This window comes from Dryobates pubescens, chromosome 9, assembly GCF_014839835.1.
Source record: "Dryobates pubescens isolate bDryPub1 chromosome 9, bDryPub1.pri, whole genome shotgun sequence".
Classification (NCBI taxonomy): domain Eukaryota; kingdom Metazoa; phylum Chordata; class Aves; order Piciformes; family Picidae; genus Dryobates; species Dryobates pubescens.
Genome location: NC_071620.1, coordinates 3,773,784 through 3,790,039, shown reverse-complemented (window position 1 = coordinate 3,790,039; position 16,256 = coordinate 3,773,784). Strand labels below are relative to the sequence as shown.

Genomic DNA, 16,256 nt, shown 5'->3' with positions numbered 1-16,256 from the left:
TTTATATTTTGAAAAACTCTCTCCTCCTTTTGCACATGCCCACACAGAGGTTTGTGTTCAGGGTGGTGGCAAACTCTTTTTGCTGTCTTGTGTTAATCAGTATGGTAGGCCTCAGTGATGCTGTCTTACCTGAACTTTCATTCTTATTGGCAGTTTTAGATCTTTTGAAGTTTTCATTCCTCTTATTCATTTTCATTTGAAGGGAAGAGGGTAAAAGCATAAGCTAAGCTTTAAATACCATTTAGTGTCGCTAAGCTTGAAGGACCAAAGACAAGGGTTAGGGGGATGAATTGTGAATCTGCTGAGATGGACAAAAGCATCATGCCATAAAGCATAAATAAATGTTATGTTCTTAGGGGAAAGAGCCCGGCGCAGGCTGAATTGTGCTACTTGAACAAAGCTAAATGGCTAGAAATGTATGGTGTAGATATGCATGTAGTTAAGGTAAGATCCATTTATTTTATTCATATGTGGTCCCTGCCCTGGTGTGGGTTAGTCCCTCAGGGGTGTCCTTATTGTGGTGTGAATTGCCTTGTGGACCATGATCCCTCAGAGGTACCTCCCTTTTGCAAGCTTCCTCCCAAGAGTGCATCTCCAGCTATGTGCCCCAGTGTCCCTTTTCATGTGTTTTCCCATATCCCTCAGGTTTTTCCCATAGTGTCTCCTTCCCCTGGCAGCTGCTGTTTGCTCTTAAACACAGGTGAACCAAAGTGTGGGCTCACCTGAGTTTAAGAGCACTCATCTGGGTGCAGTCTTGATGCAGAGCAGTTTCCACGGGCATCAGAGTCATCTGCACACAGCCTCCTCCCACACCCTGCAGCCTCCAGTTTCAAAGTCCTTTCAGTTTGCACCCAGTACAGCTGCATATTCTCCTGCTCTGTAATGTTACAAAAGAAAAAAACTGAAACTTCCTTAGTTTAAAGCCTAGGGATTTTGACATATTAGTGAGATTTGCACTAATAATGACATACCAATTATTGATTCTGTGCTTGCTTGCAGGGAAGAGATGGTTGTGAATATGCTCTTGGACTGACACCAACAGGCATATTGATCTTTGAAGGAGCCAACAAAATAGGCTTATTCTTTTGGTAATTTGATGTTGTGTTATAATCCTTTCTGTTAAAATGCTAAAATGTTAAAATCTTTCTCCTTTACATGATGAGACCTTGGCTGTCTTTTGTAATGGGGGTACTGCTTGACAGTAGGCTGAACATGAGCCAGCAGGGTGCCCAGGTGGCCAAGAAGGCCAAGGGCATCCTGGCCTGGATCAGGAGCAGTATGGCCAGCAGGACCAGGGAAGTCTTTCTGCCCATGTGCTCAGCACTGGTTAGGCCACACTTTGAGGACTGTGTCCAGTTCTGGGCCCCTCAGTTTAGGAAAGATGTTGATTTGATGGAATGTGTCCAGAGAAGGGCAACAAAGCTGGGGAGGGGTTTGGAGCACAGCCCTGTGAGGAGAGGCTGAGGGAGCTGGAGTTGTTTAGCCTGGAGAAGAGGAGGCTCAGGGGAGACCTTGCTCTCTACAACTCCCTGAAGAGAGGTTGTAGCCAGGTGGGGGCTGGTCTCTTCTCCCAGGCAACCAGTACCAGAACAAGAGGACACAGTCTCAAGGTGCACCAGGGGAGATTTAGGCTGGATGTTAGGAAGAAGTCCTTCCCAGAAAGAGAGATTGGCCATTGGAATGTGCTGCCCAGGGAGGTGGTGGAGTCACCATCACTGGAGGTGTTCAAGAAGAGACTGGATGAGGCACTTGGTGCCACGGTTTAGATGATTAGATGGTGTTGGGTGATAGGTTGGACTTGATGACCTCAAAGGTCTTTTCCAACCTGGTTAATTCTGTATTCTGAATCTACAAGGTTAAGATATAAAGGTGAAATCTGAAGGTAAATTAGCTTGGTTAGAAGTATTATTCTCAAATATGAAATACTAGCTGAAAAATAGTCACTCTTCATGGAAATTGCACAATTCCAGAAGTGTTTGAGGATTAAAATTCCCCCATACATTTGGGGGGATAGTCCCAGTGTAGAGGTTTAAGGCTTTACCTGGAGTCCAAAAGCCCAAATGATTACAGATGTAGATTCCCTCCCCCTCTCCCATTCCTGGTAAGGTAAAGCAAATTATGCAGGAGAAAGGAGAGGTAAGATCATGAAAGAAGTGGTCTGGAATCAGTTTGGAAGTAAAAAAGGTAGTTTTTTAACAAAACATGTATCTATATATATATATGTAGCATTAACAGGGAAGGTTAAAAAGTTTTATGGTGAAAAGAAAAATATAGAAAACCAGGCCCAGCCAGCACTGGATTCCCTTGATGCAAATGGATTCAGTTCTTTAGAAAATGTGAATGCAGCATGGACCACGTAGTAGATGCAGGAAGCAGGAGCAGTAGGGGCCCTTCTGTCAAGTAGAGTAGAATAGAGTAGAGTAGAGTAGAATAGAATTAACCAGGTTGGAAGAGACCTTTGGGATCATCAAGTCCAACCTTTCATCCAACACCATCTAATCAACTAAACCATGGCACCAAGCACCCCATCCAGTCTCTTCCTAAACACCTCCAGTGGTGGTGACTCCACCACCTCCCTGGGCAGCCCATTCCAATGGCATATCTCTCTTTCTATGAACTTCTACCTAACATCCAGCCTAAACCTCCACTGGCACAGCTTGAGACTGTGTGCTCTTGTTCTGTTGGTGGTTGCCTGGGAGACGAGACCAGCCCCCACCTGGCTACAACCTCTCTTCAGGGAGTTGTAGAGAGCAATAAGGTCTGCCCTGAGCCTCCTCTTCTCCAGGCTAAGCAACCCCAGCTCCCTCAGCCTCTCCTCATAGCAGTTGATGTGCAGGGGAAAGAGAGAGAAGTGAAAGTTTTCCATCCTTTTTATAAGCTTGCTGGACAGGGAAGGGGGAGTGGAATAGACTACCTTTGACTCAGGGGGACCCCTTCTCCTGGGAGGTGGGGAAAAACCCCAACCAACTCTCTCTGCCCACCTGGATCAAGTTTCTTTTGTCCACCTGGGGGCTGGGTTCTTATCAGCACCCATCAAGGATGGGTGTGACCCAGCACACCCAGGTTACAAAATACCACCTTTCCATTAATTTTCTTTTTGCTTCTTGTGTTTAGGCCTAAAATCACAAAAATGGACTTTAAAAAGAGCAAACTAACATTTGTGGTTGTAGAAGATGATGAACAGGTAACTTTCTCCTGTTACTTGGACCTGATCCAACAAAGTGTGGTGTGTGCTCAAGCTGGTAATAACCCAAGGAAGCCTCAGCACACTGTTGGCCCAGGCTGTATTTCTCCTGCAAAAGGACAGCAGCGTCGTGCACGCCAACTTCCCAAGCTTTTGTTTCTGCATCTAGGGCAGAGAGCAAGAGCACACGTTTGTTTTCCGGTTAGACAGTGCCAAAACCTGCAAGCACTTGTGGAAGTGCGCGGTGGAGCACCACGCTTTCTTCAGGTTGCGAGCCCCAGCAAGCAGTAAATCCAGCCGATCCGACTTGATCAGGCTGGGATCACGCTTCAGATTCAGGTATGTATCAGAGTAGCAGTGACGTGTTTGTGTTCCTGCAAAGGAGCGGGCACGACGGCCTGCAGAAGGCAGTAATCAACTTCATTTCTGTGTTTCAAGTGGGCGAACAGAGTACCAAGCAACGCACGGGACAAGATTACGCAGGACTAGTACCTTTGAGAGGAGGCCCAGCAAGAGATACCCTTCTCGAAGACATTCAACTTTTAAGGGTAAGTGTTTGTCTGTGTGTTCACCGAGCCAGCCGTGCAAGTAACCTGTTAACCCAGAGAAGTAACATATCCAGGCAGAAAATCAGTGCCACAGTGGAAAAATGAAAGTGTATTGTGCCACCCGAAAGATGGGAATGGATGTGGGGTGGTGCTTTTCTCCAAAGTCAGTCTGTTGTTTGCTTCTGCTGTTGTTCATTGCTGTCTGCTCTTACTTTGTCTGTCCCCCACCTGTGGAGGAGGAGATTGTTATGGTTTATTTCATTGCCCTGTTGAGGGCAATGAAAGAAAGGTTGCATCAGACTAAATGTGGGAAAGCATGGAACGCTTTCTTTGAAGGAAGTGTGTTTGTCCTGTAAAGTGGGGCAGTGTACAAAAGCCTTGTTGGCTTGCTTATCTGGTGAGATAGTTTTAGGGTCACTGAGCAGTCTCATTGTGCAATTATTGCTGCTTTCCTGACTGTTACTCACCTATCTAGACTCTGACCTTAACTGACTTTCTCTGGGAGCAGAAATGGAATGACAGGGAGTTGTTTTCCTTTGTGGTTTCGCCGCTTGTCCTTCAAAGCTTAAGCTGCGATTGTTCTTCCATGTAGAAAAACCTAGGAAACAAGCATTACAAGACAACCACCTTTAAATGATGTGCTATTTGAGTCTGGAGATAGAGCTGCTGTATGCAGCAGGGTGTGCTGACATTCCCTTAGGATGTCTTTGCATTTCTACAATATGAACCTCCATCAGTTCCATGAAGAGTCCTTGTGGCATTATGAGGCACTTCTCTCTCTCTCTTTCTCATGTACAACGGGGGGAAAAGACTGGCAAACACGCCTTCTAGAAGCTTTAAACCCACCCCCTTCTTCCATTATACATGTCAAGTTTTTAGGGAAATGCATAATGATTACATTTGTTAAATACAGTGAGATACAGGAGAGTCAATTAAATGGTAAGTGGAGGTGATTTCATAAGCAGAATGGATTGTTCTGGTATTACAACAACAGCATCTGTCAGACCTGCAGGTTTATACCTTGAGTCTTAGTGCTTTCACACTTAGGTCTGTGAGACCAGGGAGAAGAAAGAAAGTGTAGCTTATCCTCAGTTTAGTTCTCTGTGCATAGCAGGCAGGCAGAACTTCTGTCACACCCAGATGATCTCCCTCCAGAGGGTTCAACAGCGTGCTTATTTAATCTGAAAACTCCCTTTAGATACTGTCTTTCACATATCTCTTGGTCATTAAGATCTGTACCTAGTGACAGTCCTCAAGTGTTGCATTCTCTCCTAGCTCCAGTCTCTTTGAGACTCTACAGTGCCTCGTTACATTTGTCATCCACTTTCTACATTCAGCAGACTTGAATTTTCAGCTGTATCACTCAGCAGTTTTTCAGTGCTCTTGAAAAATATTGCTGTTTGTAAAGAAGAAGAAATGATAAATCTATGTCACTCAGCTGCCTTCTTCACTGTTCTTTCCAGCCTGTCCAAAGCATAAGCTAAGACCTTGTTGGACAAGATTCCTCAATGCCTTTCTGTATTCCCTGTTTATGGGGTTTTTAGCCCACCATTGTTCGCTATAATAAGGCACAGGCCACTGGCAGCTTCAGGATTCCTCTGGTTTCTGTAAGACACAAAGTTTTTGCAAGAGGTAGCTTATTATTTCCAAGGGACTCAGTGGTGTTGACATGGTAGCTACAGCAAGATGAGAAAAGGAGTGTTCTGTTTGTGCAGAACTTTTTCAGCCAGAAGTCCTTCTTTTGTGACATTTAGGAAGAATACTTCTGTTTGCTGTCATCTTTGATGGACTTTGAGTCTTGGAGGAGCAGAGGGAGGTTTGTTCCCTGCCTCATACTTTATGTACTCACACAGGGATTGCAGGAAGCCCAGGGCTGCACTTGCAATTCTTATGTATTTGTGCAAATGTGTCTCTGAGGATTTACTTAGGCTGTTGTGTCACATCCCAATAAAAATAGCTGCAAAATGACTGATATTTCACAAGTCACAAGGGTTTTTTCACTTATCTTAAGGTTTTGTTCTTTGTTTCTTTTTAAGCAAACAATCCTGTGAAAGCAGCACAGCTGTGGTAAGTAACTGTCCAAGATCTCTCTACCTCTCAGTTGCTGTTGTTGAGCAAAAAGGATTCTGAAGACCATTTTTAACACTGGTCCAAAGACCTTTTGTTGAAGCAAATTCTCTGGTGCAGGATTAATTGTTTTGGGATGTCTCATGCAGCACCAGAGTCTTCATGAAGACTGCCCTATGACACTCCAGTGCTTCCATTTTTTTCCCTTTGGTGTTTGAAATCAGGCTAAAGTAGAACATTTCCTTTCTGTGCACTGCTGTTGTACTAACTTATCTAGTGTTATTTCATAAATGTTGAGACTGACATAAATGTGGAGAGGAGACTTAGAGGGGCCCTTATCACTCTCTACAGCTACCTAAAAGGAAGTTGTAGTCAGGTGGGGGTCAGGCTCTTCTCCCAGGCAACTTGTGACAGGACAAAAGGGCATAGTCTGAAGCTGTGCCAGGACAGGTTTAGGTTAGATATTAGGAAGCACTTCCCCACAGAAAGGCTGGTTAGGCCCTGGAACGGACTGCCCAGGGAGGTGGTGAAGTCACCATCACTGGAGGTCTCCAAGAAAAGATTAAATGTGACACTTGGCATGGTTTAGCTGATGGTGGGGTGGTAGGTCATAGGCTGGACTTGATGATCTCAGAGGTCTTTTCCAGCCTCAATAGTTCTGTGATTCTGTTGCTTCATAAATGTAAAATGAAGAAAAATATTTTGCACCCCTCTTTGGTGCACTGTGATTGCTATGGGGTATACCATCATAGTATCAGTCAGGGTTGGAGCCACAAGGATCATCTAGTTCCAACCCCCCTGCCATGGGCAGGGACACCCCACACTAGATCAGGCTGCCCAGAGCCTCATCCAGCCTGGGCTTAAACACCTCCAGGGACGTCACCCCAGTCACCTCCCTGGACAACCCATTCCAGGGCTTCACCACTCTCATGGGGAAGAACTTCCTCCTCACATCCAGCCTGAATCTCCCCACCTCCAGCTTCATTCCATTCCCCCTAGTCCTATAACTATCTGAGATCCTGAGAAGTGCCTCCCCAGCCTTCTTGTAGGCCCCCTTCAGATACTGGAAGGCCACAATTAGGTCACCTCAGAGCCTTCTCTTCTCCAGACTGAACAGCCCCAACTCCTTCAGTCTGTCCTCGTAGGAGAGGTGCTCCTTGAATAAAATATTGATGTCCTTAAGAGTATGAATTTTATTTTACTGTAATACTTCCCTGAAGAGTAAAACCCTGAAGTATAGGAAATGTTGACATAGCTTTTGTGTAACCAGTATGGCTAATTGTTTTTCTTTTCATTCCTTAGTGCTAAAAATACACCTGAAGTCCATAACTACCAGGTAAGAGCATAACAGTTGTTAAGGAGAGTATTGTCATTTTCCTGGTTTTGCTGTCTATAATTAGTACAGCTACTTTTTCTTACTCTAAGGTGAGACACTGAGGTGTTTCAGAAGTAAACAGCATCACACTGGAAGTTAAAGGGAAACTGGGGAGAGTGTGTTCCTCTGTGTTCTTGGATACTCTGCAAGCTGAATACACTCTGTTTGCCCCCTTCTTTCCTTTTCTTTCCCTGAGAAAGAGAAGGAAAGGTGAAAGCCTTTGGGACTGTGAAGAGGCCCACTGGAGACTGCTTTGTGAATAAGCTTTTGTCTAGAGCAGCCTCTCCCACTGAATGACCCTTGACCACACGTTCAAAGTTCCAACTGTCTCCCTCATCACAACATTTAAGGAGGTAATTGCTAATCAAACCTCTGTTTGTTGGTTCTTTCTTGAGCAAGCTCCTTTATACACTTCAGGGAGAAAACTTACCTGTTTTTCACCTGTGATGCTAGCAGTCAGTGTTGCTGGTAAAGCAAGCTGTGCCTTCATCCAAACTGTGTGCATGAGAACTTGGTCTTAACACTTGATTTTATTAAAAGCCTCACTAGTGGTTTTTGTTTCACTGGTTATACTTCAAGGTCCAATGCATATAAGAAAGAAATGTTGCCACCAAGATAGGTGGGCTTCTGGAGACTGCAATTCTAATAGTCAACCTTTCTCCTTCTCCACCTTTGATTAAAAGTGACATTCTTTTGATGTGCTGTCTATGAGAAACACTCTATGTGCCAGAGATAGCAATTCTCTTTTTATTTTCCCATGAATGTGCCCTAGCAAGCAAGTCCATTGCCAAGAGGTCTCGTGTATGTGCTCAGTGGCATGAGATATGGTCTGAAACAGTGGGGAGCGTGTTCCTCGTGACCCCAGGAAAATAAAAACTTGAAGCTATTAGGGAGCTTTTATATTATTTCCTTAACCAGGCTCAATGTTTTCACTTGCAGCCACAGTATCATGCTAATATACATCCTGCTCAGCCACACTGGCATCCACATACACCTGTGAATGTGAGGTAAGCAGTCTTCACTTTGTGAAAAAAGATAATTACTTCTTTCTTAATCTCTTGGCACGAAGCTTTGGTGCAGGTATTGGTTAATTTTCTGCACATGAAACTCAAACAAGTTTCAGTTTCTAAATCACATCTAAGGTTGTGATTTAGAGGCAGCATTAAATGCTTTCTCTTTTAAATTTTGCTTTGGAATGCCACAATCTCCTTGGCAAATCAACCTGAAATGATGTTTTTCATTCAGAATTTGAAATGCAATTGGAAATACACTAGGGAATAAATTGTATGGAAAAGATAACCCGTGGCTTCTATAAAACTAAGGGCAGTTTGATCAGCATTGATTTCATAAGACAGGGGGAAAAAAAGTCCACCTTTTAGGGTAAACTTCAGTTATGAGTGAATAGATTCTTGCATTGCAGCTCTTTCAGAAATGAGTATGGAAAAATAAAATTAACGAAACGATGGCATTGAGGTTTTGAGAACTGTTTCCCAAAAATAGTCCTGTAAGTGGTATGCTACTGTCTGTTAACCTTGTAAGTAGTAATGAGGCAAAGTCAGTGGAAAGAACTTTTGGAACAAATTCAATTCAAATTAGAGCCAGCTGGGTGGAATGCACAGGGGAGGCGTGCACCTGCTGGTGGATACGTGCCTGTGCGTGCCCATGTGACAAAACTCAGCTGCTGTTCTATCCTGATCTAAAAAAAAATAAATAATAATAATCTTTTTAGATTTAATTAGTTTTTTAGGCAAATAATTACTGCCTTGATTGAAAAATGCTGATGCCCTAATGATCGTTCCTATTCATCTTAGCTTTCTGTATTCTTACGTCAGGTTACATAAGTTTTGTTCTTAGTGTAGGCAGGCTCTGGAGATGAGTCTGATCTTAAAATGGGTGAAAAGATAATTTGGTCCAAGTTTAAGTCTAGGAATGCAAAATACTGGCAAGTATGTGGTTAGAAATACTTACTAGTCAGAGGAGCAGGCATACTTGTTGTCACCTCAAAATTCCTAGCATACAGCAGTAAAGCAGATACTAAATTTATGCTAGAAACAGACTTCAACTTGGTTAATTAATTTTACCTGTATTTGATTTACCTGTATTTGATATTCAAGATTCTTCCTGGGTTTAGGGTTTACTTGTCTACTTAACTGTGTGCAGTTAAAAATCTATAATTCAACATTGCCAAGAGCCACTGCCAAGAGAGGTTAATGATTTTATAAATTGTTTGGAGCTTTGCTGAAATTCTTGGAGAGATTTCTTCATTTATGATACTAGTCTGTAACATTTAAAATCAGATAGTTCACCCTGCAGCAGAGTGCTATTAGAAATAAGCACAATAATGTATTGTTATCTGTGTAGGCAACCCTTCCACTGCCTAGGAAAAGATTAAGGTCAGGGAAATATGAACAGCGTTGTTTTTTTTATAGCTGGGCCTGTGAGGCTAAAAATGGTACTTAAAAGCTCAGTTGTGCAAGCTTCATAGAAAAGATGGTCAGAATTTTTGTCCCAGTTAGGTAATCATTCTTAAATATGTAATTCAAGTGGAAACTTTTAAGTTATTCCAATTTGGAGTCAGAGTGGAAGGGCTGGCATTTAACATCTTGGAGAGTTTGATATGAGGAAGGTTAATCCACCCGACTGTGATCAAAGCACAGATGCAACAAATGCTTTCTGTTGGTCATGCATGTCCAGGATGAACCAAGGGCTGAAATTAAATTATCTCTGCAATAAATACATGTTATATGTGTTTTATGTCAAATAATTTGTGAAATAGAATGTGGAGTTGTGTCTCAGACTTCGTAAAATCCATCCATTGAAGTGCTTTTCAGTCGTCTTACAAAATTACTTCCAATGAGCAGCCATCATTATATAACAAGAATATTCCCAAAGGAAGGTAGCCTTCAGCTGCTTATATTTACAGAATACAGTATTAATCAGGTTGGAAAAGACCTTTGAGATCACCAAGTCCAACCTATCACCCAACAACATCTAATCAACTAAACCATGGCACCAAGTGCCTCATCCAGTACAATTTTAAAGACTTCCAGTGATGGTGACTCCACCACCTCCCTAGGCAGCACATTCCGAGGGCCAATCTCTCTTTCTGGAAAGAACTTCTTCCTAACAGCCAGCCTAAACCTCCCCTGGCACATCTTGAGACTGTGTCCTCTTGTTCTGGTGCTGCTTGCCTGGGAGAAGAGACCAACCCACACCTGGCTACAACCTCCCTTCAGGGAGCTGTAGAGAGCAATAAGGTCTGCCCTGAGCCTCCTCTTCTCCAGGCTAAGCAACCCCAGCTCCCTCAGCCTCTCCTCACAGGTCTGTGCTCCAGACCCCTCCCCCAGCCTCATTGCCCTTCTCTGGACACGTTCCAGCATCTCAACATCTTTCCTAAACTGAGGGGCCCAGAGCTGGACACAGTACCTTAGGTATAGCCTAACCAGTGCTGAGTACAGGGGCAGAAGGACTTCCCTGCTCCTGCTGGCCACACTGCTCCTGATCCAGGCCAGGATGCCCTTGGCCTTCTTGGCCACCTGGGCACCCTGCTGGCTCATGTTCAGCTGCTGTCCACCTGTACCCCCAGGTCCCCCTCTGCCTGGCTGCTCTTCAGCCACTCTGTCCCCAGCCTGTAGCACTGCATTTAGTTGTTGTGGCCAATATGTAGAACCCTGCACTTAGATGTGTTATTCAATATCCTGCTTCTGTAGGGGAAAAAAATGCAACCCAGAAAACATCAGGAGCACCAGGACTCATTGTTTGTATTCTGGAGATAAGAGGACAAATCACAAATGCATAATTTCCACTAGCATCCAAAGAAATCACCAAAATGAAAAGTGTGACTTCAGTTTGGTAATACAGGAATGCTAAATACTGTGGTTTCCTACAGACTGGTCAAGTTTTTTGTTTATTTGTCCTCCTTTCCCACCTCCCCACCATGTGAATGTGTCCCATTCAGGACACCCTGTAAGAGTGGTTGAGGTTCATATCTCTAAGCAGTGAGAAATCATGAACAAATAAGGAAAAGATATTTTTCCTCATAATGTTTCACAAGTTTCACTGCACTGTAACTAGGTATAGAGTGTAGGTGTTCATCTTAACAAAATGTGACCATGTAACTTACAGACTGCTTCAGTGTAATTAACCACACCAGTGATGAGCAATGGCAGTAGGATAGGATAGGATAGGATAGGCCAGAATAGAATAGACCACACCAGACCAGGTTGGAAGAGATCTTTGAGATCATCAAGTCCAACCTGTCATCCAGCACCATCTAATCCACTGAACCATGGCACCAAGCACCCCATCCAGTCTCTTCCTAAACACCTCCAGTGATGGTGACTCCACCACCACTTACAGAAGAGCAAGTTTCATTCTTAATAGAGTTACAATTCTCAATTTATTTTTTTTTACACCTTAAGGATATATTCTCATGAGCTCAACTTTTTGCATGATGTGTGTGGTTTATTTTACTAACTAGTTGTATGCACTTAGATTTCCTGTAGCCTCGTCCCCTCTCCCTACCATCCTTTTGGGATTCAGGGGCATTGATGCACAGCCTGCTGTAAAATGTTGGACCTCTGATTCAAAGCCTCTTGAGATCAGCTGTAATTGATTCCTATTTGCTTCAGTGGATTCTGCATCAGACCTATCATTTCTTTCCTGTACCACTAGCTGCCTATCAAACCCTATGCATGCTTAGCACTTGCTGGATGAACTCATGGTACCGTGTGGCACTCACAAGTTTATTTCCATCTCTCACTAATCCATAACTGCAAATGGTACAGGCCACCCTATCATGATGACAGGCCATACTGGACCCCCCTTACAAGTGGAGAGGACAGCAATTTACGATATATCCAGGAACAAAACCAGAAGAACTTAGGAGGAGTCCAAAGCATGCTGTACCAAGATAAACTCATGACGACTCTCTGAAAGCAGCCATCTTCATTTCACCTGCCATCCCCGATGATCACTGCATTCCATGGTCCTTGTCTGTCTGCAGTATGTCAGAGTGAACTGTGTGTAAAAATGTGTGTCTTTGTATGTACACCCATCCTTGGTTTAGTGTTCCTGGACGTTGTCATGAAAAGGATTTTTCTGTGTCTTTGTAATAGATCTTGAAAAGCCTTTTGTGAAAGCTGAGCTAAGAGTTTTCAGTGCCCCAAGACCAGACCTGTTTGTGGGGATTTACATTCTTCTGTAGTTCTGAATCTGTGGCTCTCTGCCTGCTGCTGAAAATCAGCCATTTGCACCTTATTTATATTGTTTTGTTTTCCTTTCAAGTCAAACTAATAGATGAAGTTTGAGAAACCTTTTTTAGCTGGCATGCAAATAGGATGTTGGAGGGAGGGAAGGACAGAATTCACACAATCAAAATAACTTGTGGACCACCAGCAAAGGGAGCCTACCAAAGCAGTCATAGATTTGGTTGTTGTTTGTTTTTCATTCTTGTGTTCTGCAGCAAAAATAGAGGTGCTGGTGAGAACAAGGAGAGGGAAAGAGCACTATAATAAACTCCATGCAGTATGTGTACTTCTTTTTTTTCTTTTCTGACTTGTGATATTCATAGCATTCCCCAAACCCATACCTGCTGCTGGAAAGGCAAGAATGTCACAAAAGAATCCTTGCTAAAAGGGTGCTGCTGTCTTCCTTATTTTTACTGTGATTATGGACGTGAACTCTGCAGTCACATAAAAACCACCTGCTGGTAACTTTTCTGTGAGTGGATTCAAAAATCACAGCTCATAGCTGGTACACTACAAGGTGAGGGTGGTGCAGTGAAGTAGCTCTGTTTTTTGAAAGGTAGGCTTTGATGTGCTAGAGCTCAAAGCTTTACGTGTGTGCTCAAAGCTGAATGTGTGTTTCACAAACCTAGGTCTTTAAATAGGCTCGGTTGATATTTTAATCATTTGCCAATTTGGGGTGGTTTGGGTTTGTTTTTATTTAGTTTGGGTGGTTTTGTTTGGGGGTTGTTTTTTTGGTTGGTTGGTTTTTCACTGGAAATCGTCGTGCCATCTGTGCTCGTGCGCTTGTTTTAATTAGGCCTTGCATTCGTGGCGTGTCTGAAGTTCCTGGGATGAATGAGTCTTCGTTTGGGGTACTTTTAAAATGAAGTAGGCCTTTTAACTTGATTTTGATAAATACACAGAAATGGCTATACCTATGGATTTTTTTTCACAGCAAATTCGCCAGTATGTAGCTTTTTTGTGAAATGTGGTTGTTTACAAACGCTGCCTTTTAACATTCAGTTTGATCTTTCCTGTATGTGCTAAGTACAAATAAAATTTTTCAGTCTTCTAGTTCTGGTTATGATGCTTTTTTTTGGTTTTGTTTTTTAAGATTGGGGGGGAAGGGTGGATAGATACAATACCCCTTATGCTTGTACCTGTTTTGCCCTGGAATGCTGTGCTGGATCGATGTTTTTCAGTGCAGTCTGTAGAGGGAGGGAAAACAATAAAGCAATTGTGCACTGAGATCTGAAAATGCCTGAATAGGCTTAAGGTGGGTCTCCAGTTCCCTCAGGCCAGTCCTCTGTTTCAGCAGCATTGTATTTGGAAAGGAAGAACAAGACACTTTGAGTTACTGGAACAAGAGCCTAGTCCAGCTGCTGCTCTGAATGCCCTCTGGAGGAGGAGTTTTTGGAATGCTTACATCAAAGTGTAGCATTGTTGCTTCATGATTCACATGCTGTATCATTCTTGCCATAGAATGTAATTGCTTCTGTGTGGTTTATTGTCAGTGTTCCTCCTCATCACGTGTCGTCATCTGCTAAAGGTGCACTGAATGAGGGATCTCCCTGACATCTGAAGACAGCACAAGGTCTTACCAGTCCTTCAGTGTTAAAATGTCTTATGCAGGAGGACTGCACACAGGTGAAGAACAACTTGGGGGACTTGTATGTTCTGCAGTTTGTCTCTCACCTGGAGGGAAGCAGTTGTTATTGCTTCTCTGGAGAAGGAGCTCATGCACTCTGTAATCCCCTTTTCATTTTTTTGTCCCATATCCTTGCTATTTGCAGAAGCGTGCACCAACAAAACACCAAGTGATCAGCTGGGTAAGAACAGATCAATTTCACAAATTTCTGTCATTCCTCCCTCTACTCTTAGTTGGCTTCTTGTAGCAAATGAGCTGTGATGCAGCTGGGAAAAGGGAGCATTTCTGCCTGTTTCCTCTGTGACCCTTGGTATTGCTGTGACTGATCTGTGCAGTTTACATCACCTGAACAGAGGTGGATGTGGGTAGAGTCCATCTGAACAGGGTAGTACCAAAAAAAAAAGAGTTGCTTTAAATTTAAAAGCATGTTGATTTTTTTTTTCCTAAAAGTAGCACACTCATAACTGACAAAATACTGTTTTTAACAAGTGACTAACTAATACAGGCCTTGTGATGTTAGAAATGCAGTTCTGTTGGAAGCCTCACAAAACACTGCAGGTGAAAAGCAAATTAGGTGAGGAAAGGTGGGAAAGGTTTGGTTAACTCAGCTGTTAAATGGAGTAGCACCTTCTGTTTCAAAATGAAGTATTGGGAAAGCTCTGGTCATACAAATCAACACTACCTCTTAGATTCATGCTGCTGCTGGAAGCCACTGGTAGTTTATAGATGCAGGGACTTGGTAGAAGAGAATAAGAATTGAATTGACCAGGTTGGAAAAGACCTCTGAGATCACTGAGTCCAACCTATCACCCAACACCGTCTAATCAACTAAACCATGGCACCAAGCACCCCATCCAGTCTCTTCCTAAACACTTCCAGTGATGGTGACTCCACCACCTCCCTGGGCAGCACATCCCAATGGCCAATCTCTCTTTCTGGGAAGAACTTCTTCCTAACATCCAGCCTAAACCTCCCCTGGTGCAGCTGTGTCCTCTTGTTCTGGTGCTGGTTGCCTGGGAGAAGAGACCAACATCTGCCTGGCTACAACCTCCCTTCAGGTAGTTGTAGAGAGCAATAAGGTCTGCCCTGAGCCTCCTCTTCTCCAGGCTAAGCAGCCCTGGTATGTGAGTGTTTCTACCTTGTGTTGAACTATTTTAACTAGGAATTCCTCATTAAGAATTGCCACACAATTCTTGGCAAAGACCATGTTATACAGCCTACCATGGTAGGTACAGAGAGAAGAACACATTCTGAATGTGTTCTAAACATACAGAGAAGTTGGGGTTTCATTTAAAAAAAAAGAAGAAAGTAATTTAAAAAAAGCCTTGCAAACTGCCTGAAGGAGGTAGCACCTTTTGAATTTGACTGAAGCATGTGCTCAGCAGTACCTTTTGAACTCTATGTGCAAACTTTTTCCACTCTGTTCTGAAGTTAGTTTGCTGTTCGAGTTTGAAATCATCTTTTTACAAGTACAGCATCCACTTGGGCACTCTTCTGTAATCTGATCACAGGTGATAAATACTATCCTCACATCAGTTTGGGGGGAAATGGGGCAAGGGCATGAGTACAGTGCTAGACACAGAATACAGTCATAGAATCGTTAGGGTCGGAAGGGACCTCAAGGATCATCTAGTTCCAACTCCCCTGTGATGGGCAGGGAACCCCCACACCTGTTCCAGTGTCTCACCACCCTCCAGGGAAAGAACTTCCTATATGTCTAATCTAAATCTACCCTCCTCTATCTTGGATCCATTCTCCCTAGTCCTGTCATTACCTGACACCCTAAAAAGTCCCTCCCCAGCTTTCTTGTAGGCCCCAGATACTGGAAGGCTACAGTAGGGTCTCCTTGGAGCCCTCTGTGGTGGCTTGAGAACACAGTATATTTATAAAACTTTTAGCCAGCACTGTCCCTTTCTTAAAGGCACAGCCTCAAAAGGTCACAGCCTCTCTTCTCCAGACTGAACAACCCCAACTCTCTCAGCCTATCCTCATAGCAGAGGTGCTCTAGCCCTTCTCATGGACATGCTCCGGCACCTCCATATCCTTCCTGTAATAGAGGCTCCAGAACTGGATGCAGTACTCCAGGTGGGGTCTCACCAGAGTGGAGTAGAGGGGGAGAATCACCTCCCTCGACCTGCTGGCTCTGCTTCTCTTGATGCAGCCTAGGCTCTGGTTGCCTTTCTGGGCTGCAAGTGCACACTGCTGG

General features: G+C 43.6%; 1 protein-coding gene across 2 annotated transcripts in view; it reads left to right on the top strand.

Annotated features, from left to right (window-relative positions):
* The window catches only part of EPB41L4B (erythrocyte membrane protein band 4.1 like 4B), a 200,057-nt gene that overhangs the window by 95,237 nt on the left and 88,564 nt on the right, over positions 1–16,256 (top strand). Inside the window, exons 8-16 of one of the 2 annotated variants that reach the window (XM_054164395.1) lie at positions 357–444; positions 1,000–1,088; positions 3,115–3,184; positions 3,354–3,523; positions 3,623–3,732; positions 5,769–5,799; positions 7,102–7,135; positions 8,114–8,181; positions 11,962–12,205. In XM_054164395.1, the coding sequence (XP_054020370.1) occupies positions 357–444; positions 1,000–1,088; positions 3,115–3,184; positions 3,354–3,523; positions 3,623–3,732; positions 5,769–5,799; positions 7,102–7,135; positions 8,114–8,181; positions 11,962–12,109 (808 nt within the window). In that variant the 3' untranslated portion in view covers positions 12,110–12,205. Of the gene's footprint in view, positions 1–356; positions 445–999; positions 1,089–3,114; positions 3,185–3,353; positions 3,524–3,622; positions 3,733–5,768; positions 5,800–7,101; positions 7,136–8,113; positions 8,182–11,961; positions 12,206–16,256 lie in introns of those variants that run through there. The other variant, XM_054164396.1, reaches the window with a different exon arrangement.